This window comes from Sphaeramia orbicularis, chromosome 2 (genome assembly GCF_902148855.1).
Source record: "Sphaeramia orbicularis chromosome 2, fSphaOr1.1, whole genome shotgun sequence".
Lineage (NCBI taxonomy): Eukaryota > Metazoa > Chordata > Actinopteri > Kurtiformes > Apogonidae > Sphaeramia > Sphaeramia orbicularis.
This window is the reverse complement of record NC_043958.1, coordinates 28,715,661-28,729,491: the sequence shown is the minus strand read 5'-3', so window position 1 is coordinate 28,729,491 and position 13,831 is coordinate 28,715,661. Positions and strand designations below refer to the sequence as shown.

Sequence of the window (13,831 nt, the reverse complement as noted above, 5' to 3'; positions counted from 1 at the left end):
AGTTACTAAGACAATATGAAAATTTGTACAATACACAATTAGTTAGAGTTAAGGTACTGACTTTGGAGATACTGTGTTTTATGGTGACACTGGAAAATGTACAGCATGCCATTTTGAGTGTTTTTTGTGACAGCTGATCTCTCTCCTTGGATCTCACTCTCCTAGGGTGAAACTCCAGAATTGCTCCACCATACTTTGCATTAGGGCTCATGTTGTGGCCCAGCCCCTTGAGATATTTGACCTGCAAGTAAGAGAGTCTTCCAGAAAGGTTTTAGTCACAATGATTGTCACATAATTATCTTGTCATTTTAAAAAATTGTCATTCTATCATTCTAATTGTTTTTCTAAAATTATTTAGCAAATTTCTGTTGATAAACTAAATACAAATATTTCACAGGGTTCTCCACTGTCCAGTCTGTGGTTTGGACCTGTCTACTTTGGGACGTCCCGTGTAGAGAATATAGTCTTAAGAAACAATTCACCCCAACCGTGTGACTGGGTCTGCGTGTTCCAGGAAGCTGCTGCGGGAACTGAGGTGGTGAGTGATGACCTTGGGGAAACTAAGATGTCCTGTCAGTTGGCTAAATTGTTGGAGGATATGAAAGACCCTAATTGTGTAGAATCAAAAAAAGTTTTCAGTAAAACAGCTTTGATAATGATGCCTTTGTAGGGGACAAACCTCCAGAACAGCACAGACGCCACCCTGGTGGACAGAATAGAGATGTGCAGCTCAGCCTCTGAACACGTCTCTCAGGTCTTGGTGTGTGTTCCTAAGCAGGGTCGACTTGGACCATGTGATAAAACCACGGTGGCTTTACGCTTCAGTCCTGTCTCCCACAGGTAAACAGTGTGTGAGAGTGTGTTTCAATGTGTCCTACAACAATGACGGGGTATTAAAAATTAGACATAAAGTTGTGTAGCATTAGTATAACATAGTCATTGCTTATGGTAATATAGTTACTTATTTTCAAAAGAAATACATTCCATAACTTCTGTGTAATTCTATAATAATATAGTTTAGTGTGAAAACAAATGTATTCATATCAGAAAATATAAAGTATATTACTCCCCGTCGGGGAATCGAACCCCGGTCTCCCGCGTGACAGGCGGGGATACTCACCACTATACTAACGAGGAGCAGATAGAGGTGTAACTAGAGGACTAATTTTTGTTCATGTGTGCTTTTATTTTACTCACTTCGTGATAATTTGTCTGTTTCAGTGCACATGAAGAGAAACCACATGTTTACTCAACCAGACGACAGGACTACTGTCTTTTCCTGCTGTTTGAGTCAGTGGGAAGCAAACATGGCTTCACTCACCATACTGGTACTCAAAACATACAGCACAGACACAATCACAGGAACCAGCCCATGAGTCTGTCCTCTTTGTTATGCCATCTAACCAATTGCTGATTTATTGATTTAAACGTTAAATCACATAGTCTTAATGTTGATCTTTGTCCTCAGGTAACAGCAGTGTGGAGTTAGCAGTGACAGGCTCCGGGCTGCCGGTGTCTCTTGTACCAAGTCCTTCTCATAGGTTTGATTTCCACACCTGCATGGCTGGTCAGCGTGTAGATTTGTTATGTGTGCTGCAAAACTTTTGCCCTCAGCTTCCAATAAACTTCAGCTTCCGCAAGGTAGCACATTTTAGCACAGAGCCCTCCACAGGCACCATCGCACCTGGGCAGTGCCAGGTAAGGATGGCAATTTTATTTAGTGATGTATTAAAAAAAACAAAAACAAAACCTTTATAACACTTTATTGTAAGATTCTTGTAATAAGCTTGTTCTCCTATCCTGTCCCATTTTGGTTCTGGATCCTTTATTATAGCTTTTTTAGGTAATTATAATTTTTTATAACATTTTATAGACTGCTTAAGAACATTAATAAAGTAAGAAGTAGTAAATGCTATGTATTGGACTTCAGCAACAAAAATCTGAGTAGACATACAGTCGCGGAAAAAATTAGTAGACCATCAAAAGTCATCAGAAACACTGGTTATGCAATCATGTACTAACTCCTGTTTGTGTTATGTGACTAAAACAGATAGAAAAGAAAGCATGGAATGTGTAAAAGCACTGTTTTTGGCAGTACAATGCTATAGCTATTGATGTAAGAACTTAAGTGATTTTGGTTACTATCAAGAAAACATGAAAAATGGCTTGATATCAGCTCTTAAATTAAACTCTTATGAGCTATTTTTGTTGTTATCATTATATTTGTCCAAATGTACCTTTAGTTGTACCAGGCATTAAAATGAACAAGAAATTGAAGATAACAAGGTGTGATCTAAGAATTTTTTCCGTAACTGTAGCATAATAGTAGATAACAGGCAAGATACAATATTGATTAATGTGTCTGGATTGCTATTATAAACAAATATACAGAACTCCTGAGGCTTGTATTGATATTCAAAAGCATTGTACAAACTGTATAATGTTATTAACATATAATAATGTTATTAAGCAGCTTATAAGGTCTTAAAACGGCTTTATTATGTATCAACTATTGCTTAATGCAAATTTTGCATTTAATTCTTTTCACAGGATGTAGTTTTGTCTTTCAAGGCAAGGCAACAAGGGACCTTCCAGGTGTGTCAATGGATAGATATCCTCGGTTATGTCATTCAGCAAAGAGGTGATAACACCACAGAGGACTCTACAGTACTTCAGCTCCAGCGCTTTTACACTCTCACTTTAAACCTATCAGCTGTCTGCTGCCACAAAACAACACATCCTGTGCCAAAACTAAATTCTGGTAAATATTAGGGAAGTCCATTGACTTCCTTAGCTACATTGCTGTTTAATTTGGCATTCCAGGTTTTTCCCTAATTTAATAATTTACATTTTAAAATGTTGGAAGAATTATTTGTATCCTGCTGTCTTACAGGCATCACTCCAGCTGTGACAAATCCATCTGGGTTGTATCCATATGTTCGATCTAGTGAGCTTGCTCACTGTCGTGAGATGGTGCGTACTGCTGTCCTTAGTGCTGACAAAACACGACTCCACAAACATCACAATGACCTCCTACAAAACACTGAAGAGGAGGAGTTCCTGGCATTTCCTAATGACCGAGCCAGCAGCATTAGGCCTGCGTCCCCACACAGACACTACAGGTAGGTGTAAATTAAATATTATTAGTAACTTTATTTAAATTATTAATGTTAATTAATTTAAAATTGAGAAACCTCAAATTTTCATCAGGAATTTTGAAATCTCTACTTTTATATGTTAAAATGTCATGTAATGCAATAAATGTTTTGAAAATCTGCAAATTTTTGCATTACATATTTTCAGAGAATGTGTAAAGACTAGGGCATTACTTACCTCTGATTTTTTTAGATTGGTAAATAAGTCAAGAAAGTCAAAGCTGAGTCGACAAGTCGTGTGATAGCGTCATCACACTGACAGCGGAGGAATAACACAGACACACAGCTGTTCAACAGTGAGCAATTTGTACTAACGTTCACTGTAACATTATCAATGTACAATAAAGTGCAGAATAAAAAACTTGCAAGACACAAGCATCAATTGTCCTTCTCAGACATTTAACCAAAACAAAACATAGGCTAACACCTTGAATTTTCTTTTTAAATTAAAGTGAACAACATGAAGTGGGAAGAGGTTAAAGCTACACTGTATGATGTGGCATTTTTACACTTTTCTTTTGTCATCTTAAAATGCTCCTAATAAGTGTGTGTCAAAATAAAATGTAAAAGAAATCCACCAGGTTATGAAACTCAGAAATGTTTAATTCTCATATATTTCTGATAAAAGTCTAACCTATCATTTTGTTTGGTCCGAATAACATAATTGGCTGAACCTGGCTGAGTCTCCTGTCAGCCATCCATTACCACCATCCCACATCCGATATGGGTACCTCTGAATCTGACGTTCCACCTCCCGCTGCATCTCCTGTCACTGACCGCAGTCTCCTGTCTAGGGATGCGGATGGATGGGACTCAAATGCACAGTGTAGAAGGGAAAAAAGGATTAATTAACAGAAACAACAACTAAGGGGAACAAACAGAACAACCTGATTGCAGCAGTCAAAGTTTGGTGAATGAAGGATTGAGATGAAGTCCGGGAGTCGGGTGTACTTGACTCCACAGACAGGTCTGCACAAAGCGACCGCAGGACTCCATGTACATGTACTTGGTGTCAGTCAATGTAGGGTGATGTAGGATGATAAATGTATGGACTATGAAACCGCAAATGTCCATGGACAGTGGCAGAGTCCACACACTCACAGTATGCGCGCTCACAGTACGGTCCACTCAGCCTAGGTGATGAGGTGCAGTCAAGACAATGACCCAGCGCTACACAGACCAGACCTTTAAATACAGGCTCTCCTAATGAAACAGCTGCTGCTGAGCAGCAGGTGGATGATGTTGTGTCTGATTGCTGAGGGAGGGGTCCGCGGATACACTGAAGTGGACCGGAGCTCCGCCTCCACCTCCGCATCCACCGCACGCATCAGGTGAGGGGAAGGGAGCATCAGAGGTCAGGCAGGGGAAAGCGTGCGGGGCTTTGGAGGGAGGCAGGTTGTTCATGTTAAAATTTTTACTAAGTGCTGTGTGAAATGCCAGATCAGTAGGTATATCTTTAAAACAGCGGCAGCCAAGACACACAGCGTATTAGAGAAGAGAGTGCATTGTCTTAATGAAATAAATGAACAGAATAATCCAAATGCACTGACTTTCTAAATTAATATTCAGTATTGGTCGTGCTTGCATGGTTCACAGAACATTTACTTAGATGATAGTTTTTCTAGATCACAATCAGTTTATTAATCCTACTCTGAGTCATCTTCCTTCAGTCTTGGCCTTGTGCTAGTGATGCGCAGGTTGGGTTTTTTTTTTTTTTTTTTTTTTTTTTGTTTTTTTTTCCCAACCTGGTTTTGTAGAATTATTTGACCCACCCCACAAATACAGTGACATTTTTTGGACCCACACTAATCCGACCCAGGTCTACTGATCCACGCATCACTACTTTGTGCTCCATGTTTTCATGCAGTATTCACATGCGCTGAATGAACACTCGCACGCTGTCAGGTGATGGAAGAGAGAGAGAGAATAACACACGAGTAGTCGACTCCTCCGAAGTAATACTGACTTGTGCCACAGACGTCGACGCATCGACAAACTGGCCTCTCTGTTAATGCCCTAGTAAAGACACATCCTCAACATCCCTTTCTTAATCCTCCTCAGAACCATCTTTACTGGAGTACATCGCTATCACTATGTGGACACTGACTATGCCTTTACTGTGGAAGAAGAGGTGCAGAGAAAGCAGCATTGCCAAATATATGCAGATTATATCAAAAAGCTTAGATCAACACGTCTACAGAAGTTAAAGGAGAGGTAATTTGATTGTGCTTATTCAGCTTTTTGTTCAGCAGGTGCCCATAAGTGAGAATTACTTTAGCAATTGCCCAAAAAAAAGTGATCACATTGCAACAATGCAAGATTTTCACAGCAGTTTCATATCTTTGTTGGTTCTCTGTTGAATAACATAAATGGCAAATGCAGACAGATCAGTTTGTTATTTCTGGATGGTAGGCAGCAACCAAAAGTCGAGGATGATGTGGACATTGGAATTGTTCCTTTCCAAGGGCTTGTTCCTCCTAAGCTCTGCATCAAGGATATGGAAACCAGCAACATGTCACACACCAGCCCAGAATCTAAAAAGAAACCTTATATAAAAAGAAAAGGAATCTGTCTCCAAGATGTGACATCCACCAAACAGCAAATTACTAGTCAGGTGAGATTTAACTTTAATGAATAATAAAACTGTAAATAGAAACTAGTGTTGTTCTGAGGGGACTTTTATTCTTTGCCTGTTCATATGTCTTTTTTCTCACTTGAATCTGTAGGTTGTACATGTTGTAAATGCAGTTCCGTCCACCAGCCAGGAGATGGCAGAATGCAACAGGACTCTGACAGCTCAGGAGCTCTACCAAGTTGATATAGGTTCTGAGTTTTCTTTCAAAATTTTCAGTAATAGTTGAAGTGTAATGTATATTAGTTGAGTTTCTATTTTATAGATGATCCTGAAGTAGAAGTAATGTTTGTTTTTTTTTGGTCATGTTCTGGTATTTCCTTGTACCCGATCTGAAAGGGTGATGGTAAATAAATTTTTAAAAGCAAGATACAATTTCTTCCCTCCTTAGGCCCATTGTTGGTGGACTTTGGGGAGGTCTGTGTGCAGTCTGTGTGTGTTCAGACACTGGACATGATCAATCATCTGTCAGTGCATGTCTGGGTGCAGCTGGATGTGGACTGCCCAGAGCTTCAGGGCTCCTCCCCTGTCTCACATGTTCTACCACCCCGATCCCACACTACCTTACCTTTGACATTCCAAAGCAATAAGCTGGGAGAATTTTATAGGTTGGTGAAAGGAGACGCTCTACAAAATTGCATTACATAAAAGATTAGATTATGTGTGATTTAAAAGAAAACAGTATGAATATATTCTTGATTTCTTTCTCATAGACCTTTGTCCTACTCTGTGAACCAGAAGCACCCCGGTCAGATCTTAGTCCAAGCTCAGGTTGTTCCTGTTGCTTTGGAGCTGTCCCCCTCACAGCTAGTGCTTCACCCAACCTCCTCTTTGCTCGCCCAGTCAGGATACAGGAGCTCAGTAACCCTTCAAAACCATCGCAATCATGCTGCTGAATTCACCTGGCAACCGGTGGTCACGGAAAATGGCATCCTGTTCTCTGTTCGACCAGCTACAGGTGCTCCAGTGCAGCTTAGATCTATACCACTGTTTTTTCTTTAACACTTTCTTTTGTATTGTTTTTTTTTAAGAACATGTAGCAGATGTGGGCATGCAGAAGGAAGACAAAAAAAAGAAATACAAACCTCAAAAGAAAAAGAACATAGTGGATTACCTTGTGTCCACAATATGCTCCTGTGTTATTATTAATAAGATCATCCTTATCCTCTATACCACTGTTTTACTACGTCTTTTTTTAGCAGAGACTAGGACAAACAAAACATTGTTAAGGTGTGTGGCACTACTGCATTCAGTGTCAGGAAATAACACGTTAAATGTTATGGTATACGTTAGTTACAGACACACACCAAATCAGGTGGCCATGTTTTCAGGTAAGAAAGCCTTCCAGTGCAAGGAAATTCATTATCATTTTCTTTCTAAATCAGGAAAGGGCTTATCTTTTCAGGGATTTTCTCAGCCTTATTGTCTATTTTGAAACATTTGTTAGGAAAAGTGAATAAAAGTATAGCTGCATTACTTTGATGACCTAATTATTACACTTTAATGGAGTAACTAGTTACATTAAACATTTACATAAAATATTCCATATAAATTTTCAACACAAATTACAAGAGCATGTGCCGAAGTCATGGGTTTTGTAAAAGGTTATGGTTTCAAAGTGTTTTATGAATTCATCTTTGAAAGGTATGATGTGGAGAAAGATAGAAATTGAAATAATTCAGTCCTAACCTATTTAATCAGCAGTTATTGTTGCACTTTTTAATAAAAATATCAGAGCTGATGGTTTAGTTTCACCTCTGGTTAGGCACATTAGCTGACATAGAGAGAAACACAATGTCTGAGTTGGCATTTCCACTCTACTGATGTACATTTGTCTCAATGGTTTGATGCACATTTACAAAACCTGCCATGAAACCTTTTCCCATATTTTTTCTCTTTACATTTTCAATTCAGTTTTTAAGAGCTGCATTTAGAGGACATGGTTTTAATTAGTTGGTGATCTTTGTGAAATTAAAGCTGATACAATAAATCCTCTGTTTCCTCTCCAGGTACTGTTGAGGCGTACAAAGAATTAGACTGTGAGGTTGTCTGGCATGCCTCGTTCTCCTCTCCTCCAAAAGGAGACTTTGACCTCTGCGTCCTTGAGGGCAACACACAACATCTTCACTGTATCGCCAAGGTCTGTCCCTAGAATTGAAAATGTTACTACTGTGCATTTCCCTCCCACATGTGGTTCTTAACAGTGTACAAAGACTTTATTCTGTTTGAACTGAATGTAAGTCTCAGTTTTCTCTAAAGTGCTTAAATGATAGGTTTGAAAGCAGATATAGTTTTATGAAACTAAATAATCAATGATAATTGAAATAAAATAGATGATCAAATAGGAAGAGCCTTTTTGTAGACTCATTCTCCAAGTGTTCATCTATCATACAATGCCAAATCTATCAAAAAGGCAGATATCGATTTCTCCTCTGACAGCAGCCTCAGTAGACCAGAACCCAATTCAGCAGTGTTATGTTTAAGTAAGGCTGTGAAAAAAGGAAAAAAAAAAGTCTCACAAGAAACACGCTTGGAGTTATATGATTACTATCATTGCTTGCTTTACTAAACCGCATGTGTGATCTAAGGGCATGTGTACTGTAGGAGGTTAATACAACTGCGTGAATGGTTGTAAAAGTCAATCTTAAATTATGAGATTAACAAATGGTACTTCAAGTCTACCTGAGTTATCAGTGAATCCAGAATATCATCATTTTTTACCTCCTTGTTGATGACATTCATGTCTCCAGGTCTATACACCTGATAGTCAGATGACAAATACACGACACAAGATTCATTGCAATAACAGAGACTGATAAATCAGTTCTTTTTCATAACTCTAGATTATAAACAGACTGCACATAAACAGAGATTCACTCAATGCACATTTTTAATGTGCAGTGTTTTTCCATTAAAGACTGCACACACTGACATTGTTAATGTGACTAAATTTGTACAGTTTTACTTATTAAAAAATAATTTAATAAAATGCAGATCAATGACTAGAATGGATTGAAGTGCACAGTATCATGTTAAAGAATACAATACAACACAATCTATTGAATATCATGGAACACTGAGAGTACCTCCAGCCTTTTCTGTTTTTTCTTTGCCCTCTTCTCAGGTTGGATGCACCAGTGTTCAGCTGGCAGAGAATAGGGTGACATTTGAATCAGTGTCTCTCAAGATGACCTCTGTTAGAACTGCTGTCCTACACAACACTGGACAGAACCATGCTTACTACCAGGTGCCCCAACTCACACTATTTTGGTTTTACACAGACACATACACTTATTAAACCAGTAGTATACTATGAGATTTTGTGCTATCCTACACAAAAGATGAGAAAATGTAGTGATATCTTTGGTCGTGGCAAAAAGCAACGGCTGTTATCCTTCTCTTGCGGCCCAAGATAATCTGTGAAAAATTCTGACAGTGTCAAAAGTATGATTATCTCAAAGTGTGATTGTAAAACCTAATGACCAAGAGTTATTCATCATGAAATGAAGCACCAATGAATACAACACATGCTAAAAAAAATACTAACCTGATGCTTTTAGCATCACAGTTTGGGATGCGTATGCCACAGCCAGATCGACATACTCCTGTTCCTAAACCTTGACTTAATTTAAAAATAAATAAATAAAAATAAATAAATAAACTTGACCTTGATTACCTCCATATACATAAAAACATTTTTGTTGTAGTGCAGTTATTATCGTAACTTCGTTGGCTACAGCTTTCGCAGCACTAATAGACAGTGTACACTGATAAAATGTAATTCTTGTAGATTGACTTACAGCATAGCTTGAGATTCAGTAGATGGTATAATTGCGTTGTGTACCTGTCATGCATAAGTTAGTTAGATCCATGTGACACAGTGCGGCTTTCAGTAAAGTTATAAGACTGCTGAAATCTAGCAGTTTATAGGACCCTTAAACAAGGGGAAAAAAGACAATCTCTGTCCCTCTAACTGTTTGGGGAAACAGGTGCTAGATGTGTGCCCTCTGCCAGGCATGGTGGTGAGTCCATCTGAAGGTTTGGTGCCAGCCGGTGGGCAAGCTGTGCTCAACATCCACTTCAACCCAGACTCTGTTATCAGGTTTGACACCAGAATTGAGGTGAGAGCTAGAGAGTGGTTTTTATTTTCACATCATTATGATTTTTATTAAGTATGTGCTTGTATTACAATGAAAGAGTGGATTTTTTTATCCACTGAGCATGTTTGTGTTTCACAGATAGCTCTGAGAAACATGAAGTCCATTGAGCTTAGAGTGGATGGATCAGTGGAGCCTCCAAACGTAGACCTCAACATAGTGGGTTTTTGTTTGTGTGTGTTCCTGCATGCTTTATTTTTCTGTGTCAGATTAGCAGTGACCAGCAGGCAGCAATAAACATTTCTGGGGGAAAAGGGAATTATATTAAAAGTTGTGTAACTGTTTTTGTTTAATTATTTAGAAATGCATGGTTTAAGAGACAAACGGTACCCAACATGTGCAAAGCTCACAAACATAGAGAAAATTCATCCCTGTACAGATCAGTAATCAAAAGACAGAAGCATTTAACCCCTTACTCAGCTTTCACTCTGCTGAGCAAGTTAATGGATCAGGTACATTATCCCTAGACTAATGGAAGATTCCTCTTTTTCACATTATGTTTTGTACCTTAAAGTGTCTTAGTGAAGCAATTCAGTAGAATTTTTTAGTACAACTACTGTAACTTTGAGTTAACTTAGCATAAAAGGAAGTGCATAAAAATGAGTTCAACAGAGCTTTCAGAACTATGAAGGACATGCACACACTGCCCTTTATCCAACTCTATCATTTACAGTATTTTCTAGCTTTGGAAGCCAGTTCTCTACAAACAGATGCTGTTGATCTTTGTGGACTGGCCTTGCATCGACACATTTAGCTCTAAATTGCAGTTTTATGATAAAAGGAAATAATTTTCGATAGTTTCAAAGATTTTTTTAAAATTTAATTCAAATCCATATGGACAGGTTCATAAGTATTTATACAGTTACTTACCTTTTTTTGTAATTTTGCCTCTGTACACCACCACAGTGGATATGTAATGACGCAATGCAGTGTGGACCTTGAGCTTTAATTCAATGGATGTAATAAAAATACTGCATTAAAAGTACAGGACTTAAAACCATTTTAAATGCCCCTCCATTGTCAAAGGCTCCAAAGTCCATGACTATGAATTTATGAGATTTAGACACTCATATGCCATTCTGTTTTCCCTGTTATTGACTTTGTAAAATATTATTTATACTTGATTGTTAAGGGTTTGCTTCCTGATTTCAGGTTGGGTTTAGGTTTATAGAACATCTCTATCATGTCCCACTGAAATGTATTCAAATACGATCCTGAACAAAAATAAGATGATTTATACAGCATGTAAGTAGACGGCTTTTAAAACAGTTCCCAAATCTTTTCCATGTGCATTTCATCACTATTAATCTATGCAGAGGTGATAAAATCTTAACTTTGTAAATGTAACAGAGAAAGAGGTGTGGGAATCCAGATAGAAGCACACTGAGCATTTGTGTCATTTGGGGTTCATATTTGAAGGAGACTTATGTATATCTTCAGTCTTTGCAAGAAGAAAATTATTCTGCCTCTTTTATTCTCATTTTCAGTAGCTGTTGATTTGCTGCAGGAGAGTTTCTTTGACAGAACATGATTCAAGAGAGGCGGTTTTGGATGTGTTCTGCCTATAGAATTTAGCATATTAATGTAATACGGTAACATTTCAGTTTGACTGTGATCAAACCCTCAAGAAGCAGTGTAACATAGTTACTGCAGCTGGTTTTATTACCCTGATGCACAAGAAAATGGGTTTTAGAACTTAAAATAAACTGTATATATTGTACTTGGTACTTGAGTCTTTTTGTTTTTGGGGACTGGTGGCTATTTCCAGTTAAGATTCCTGTGTTTCTTTCATTTAGTTTTCTCCTCTGCTGTTCAGTCTGATTTCCAGCTCTTTGGGGTCTTTATTGGTTCCCGGCGAAGTGCACCTTTTACTCTGACAAACCACTCTTCAGCTGCAGCCAGTGTTACTTTTGACTTGACAAAATATAGAGACTTTCTTGTCCAACTCCCAGACCAGTCGACAGGTATGCATTCACATCCTATGCACACATGTTTACATGCAAAACATTACACAGCTGTTCAGAGCTGATAAGTGATGGATGGTGGGTGATAAGTCCTAATCAGAAAAAGGTTTTATGTGAGGAACACTGGGCGACTCATTTTATAGTATCAGTGTGTATCTGTGGACAGCTACTTAAGTGGAACGTTCACATCTAATTATATTTTATGTCCTTTATGGTTTCTGTGTACTGTTGTTTTTAATAAGCAGAACAGGAACCTGGTGTGAGTGTTGTGGAAATCCGGGGCTCTCAGGAAGTCAATTGCTCCCTTGTATTCTCCCCCACCCAGGTGAGACTTTCAACTAATTTCTCTGAATATACAGAAGCTATCATGAAGACTGAATAACCCAAGCTTTAATCTAACCTTATAATATACTGAGTATGAAAAACTGAATTTGAGAAATGTCTTCCTGCAGGTGGCCAGTTATGATTTTGACCTGCCAGTGATGGTCAACGGAGTGAGCTCCCACCCTTCTTCTCCATCCTCTCTCCCCACTTCATCTTCGTCTTTCACCTCCTGCTCCTCAACAGCAGGCAGCAAGAAAATGACTGTCAAACTCGTCCCCCAGCCTGTCCCCATGGCAACAAGTCCACGACGCATACAGGCCACAGGTGGGGTCATGAATGTGGAGATGGGTCTTTGTGTATGTGTGTGAAATGGAAATGAGAGCACAGAAGAAATGCATTGTGTTTTGTTGCTAAATGTAATATTTTCCTTGTCATTTTTATGTTTCTAGTACTTCACGCCCCAGTAGAAATGTCCCCCTCTACTCTGATTTTTTATGTGAAACCTTTGGACACACAGGCTGATGATTACACCAAGGTACTGAACGCATCTTTATGTGATTGTGTCAGCCCCTCCCACTCCTATGCTTTCTGTATTTTCTGTCTCAGCTTTATTGTTACAGCTTTCTTATCTGCTGCCACTGATCTCTTTGTAGATGCATCTACCTTACTCTTAAGATACATCTTTCTTATGCTTACCAGTCCCCATTGCATTAAAATCAATTGTTCTGCTGTTTCAAGTCAGGTTGATTTGAAACTTGGTAGGTAGATTGTTATAACTACTGACGATAAGGATAGTGGATGCATCTTTGTATTTATGATTCCTGTTTCTTTTCGTGTTACACTTTCTGTCAAATAGATATTGTTTTTCAGTGTTTTTTCTAGTGCTTGTTGATTTTTTTTACTGGTCATGTTTGTTTCTGCTGATAGTTAATACTTATTATTCATTCTATATCTGAGTGCTTTTCCTTATCTCTATTTCATTTTCCTTGAATTTTCTCTGTCTGAAATAGCATTTTTTCTTTTCTCATATTGCTAGTTTACTTTTTTTTAGTTTTTTTTTTGGTCCTTGATTAATCATTAGTTATTTGTGTTTTCTGTCTAATCCTTTCTCTTGCTCCTGTTTGATTGGCCTGTGCAGACTGTTCACCTAAAAGCAGAGACTGAAGGGAATGTGTGTTGGGGTGATGAAGTTCAGCCAAATGTATGCTGGTGGGTTGACTGCAGCTCAACAGCAACTTTAATAGCTGACAGAGAGGAGGAGATATGTAAAGTGTCTCCATCATCAGGGAGTCTGGGGCCTGGCCAGTCCATCTGCTTGACGGTCAGCCTTAGGCCTGAGGCTACCAGAACAGGTGAGAAATAAGCGAAAAAACAATTGTGCTTACATTATGATGGATTGCTTTATCTCATTGTCTTCCCCTCTCTTAACACCAAATGCGCTTTCTTTATTATACTATTACAATTAATGTCTTTTCACCTTTTTTCCCTATGTACACACGCACCTCAGGAAATGACTAGGATGTCTCATTGCAATTGAGTGTAAGATCTGTCCCAATAGTATTTGCCTGTGCAAAATTGTAAGATAAAATAAAGCATAAA

General features: G+C 38.4%; 1 protein-coding gene and 1 non-coding gene across 2 annotated transcripts in view; one reads left to right on the top strand and one right to left on the bottom strand.

Annotated features, from left to right (window-relative positions):
- Positions 1 to 13,831, top strand: part of LOC115433268 (cilia- and flagella-associated protein 47-like) — a 57,390-nt gene that overhangs the window by 5,228 nt on the left and 38,331 nt on the right. Inside the window, exons 5-25 of the mRNA XM_030154589.1 lie at positions 166 to 247; positions 398 to 538; positions 671 to 840; positions 1,222 to 1,328; positions 1,469 to 1,698; positions 2,551 to 2,761; positions 2,894 to 3,122; positions 5,217 to 5,369; positions 5,568 to 5,769; positions 5,882 to 5,978; positions 6,179 to 6,395; positions 6,501 to 6,745; positions 7,797 to 7,927; positions 8,912 to 9,034; positions 9,777 to 9,908; positions 10,026 to 10,103; positions 11,761 to 11,908; positions 12,151 to 12,233; positions 12,361 to 12,556; positions 12,682 to 12,767; positions 13,371 to 13,584. Coding sequence (XP_030010449.1) covers positions 166 to 247; positions 398 to 538; positions 671 to 840; positions 1,222 to 1,328; positions 1,469 to 1,698; positions 2,551 to 2,761; positions 2,894 to 3,122; positions 5,217 to 5,369; positions 5,568 to 5,769; positions 5,882 to 5,978; positions 6,179 to 6,395; positions 6,501 to 6,745; positions 7,797 to 7,927; positions 8,912 to 9,034; positions 9,777 to 9,908; positions 10,026 to 10,103; positions 11,761 to 11,908; positions 12,151 to 12,233; positions 12,361 to 12,556; positions 12,682 to 12,767; positions 13,371 to 13,584 — 3,275 coding nt within the window. The remainder of the gene's footprint in view (positions 1 to 165; positions 248 to 397; positions 539 to 670; positions 841 to 1,221; positions 1,329 to 1,468; positions 1,699 to 2,550; positions 2,762 to 2,893; positions 3,123 to 5,216; positions 5,370 to 5,567; positions 5,770 to 5,881; positions 5,979 to 6,178; positions 6,396 to 6,500; positions 6,746 to 7,796; positions 7,928 to 8,911; positions 9,035 to 9,776; positions 9,909 to 10,025; positions 10,104 to 11,760; positions 11,909 to 12,150; positions 12,234 to 12,360; positions 12,557 to 12,681; positions 12,768 to 13,370; positions 13,585 to 13,831) is intronic.
- trnad-guc (transfer RNA aspartic acid (anticodon GUC)) lies at positions 1,066 to 1,137 on the bottom strand. Its single transcript has one exon. It is a non-coding gene; the product is annotated as a tRNA-Asp (tRNA).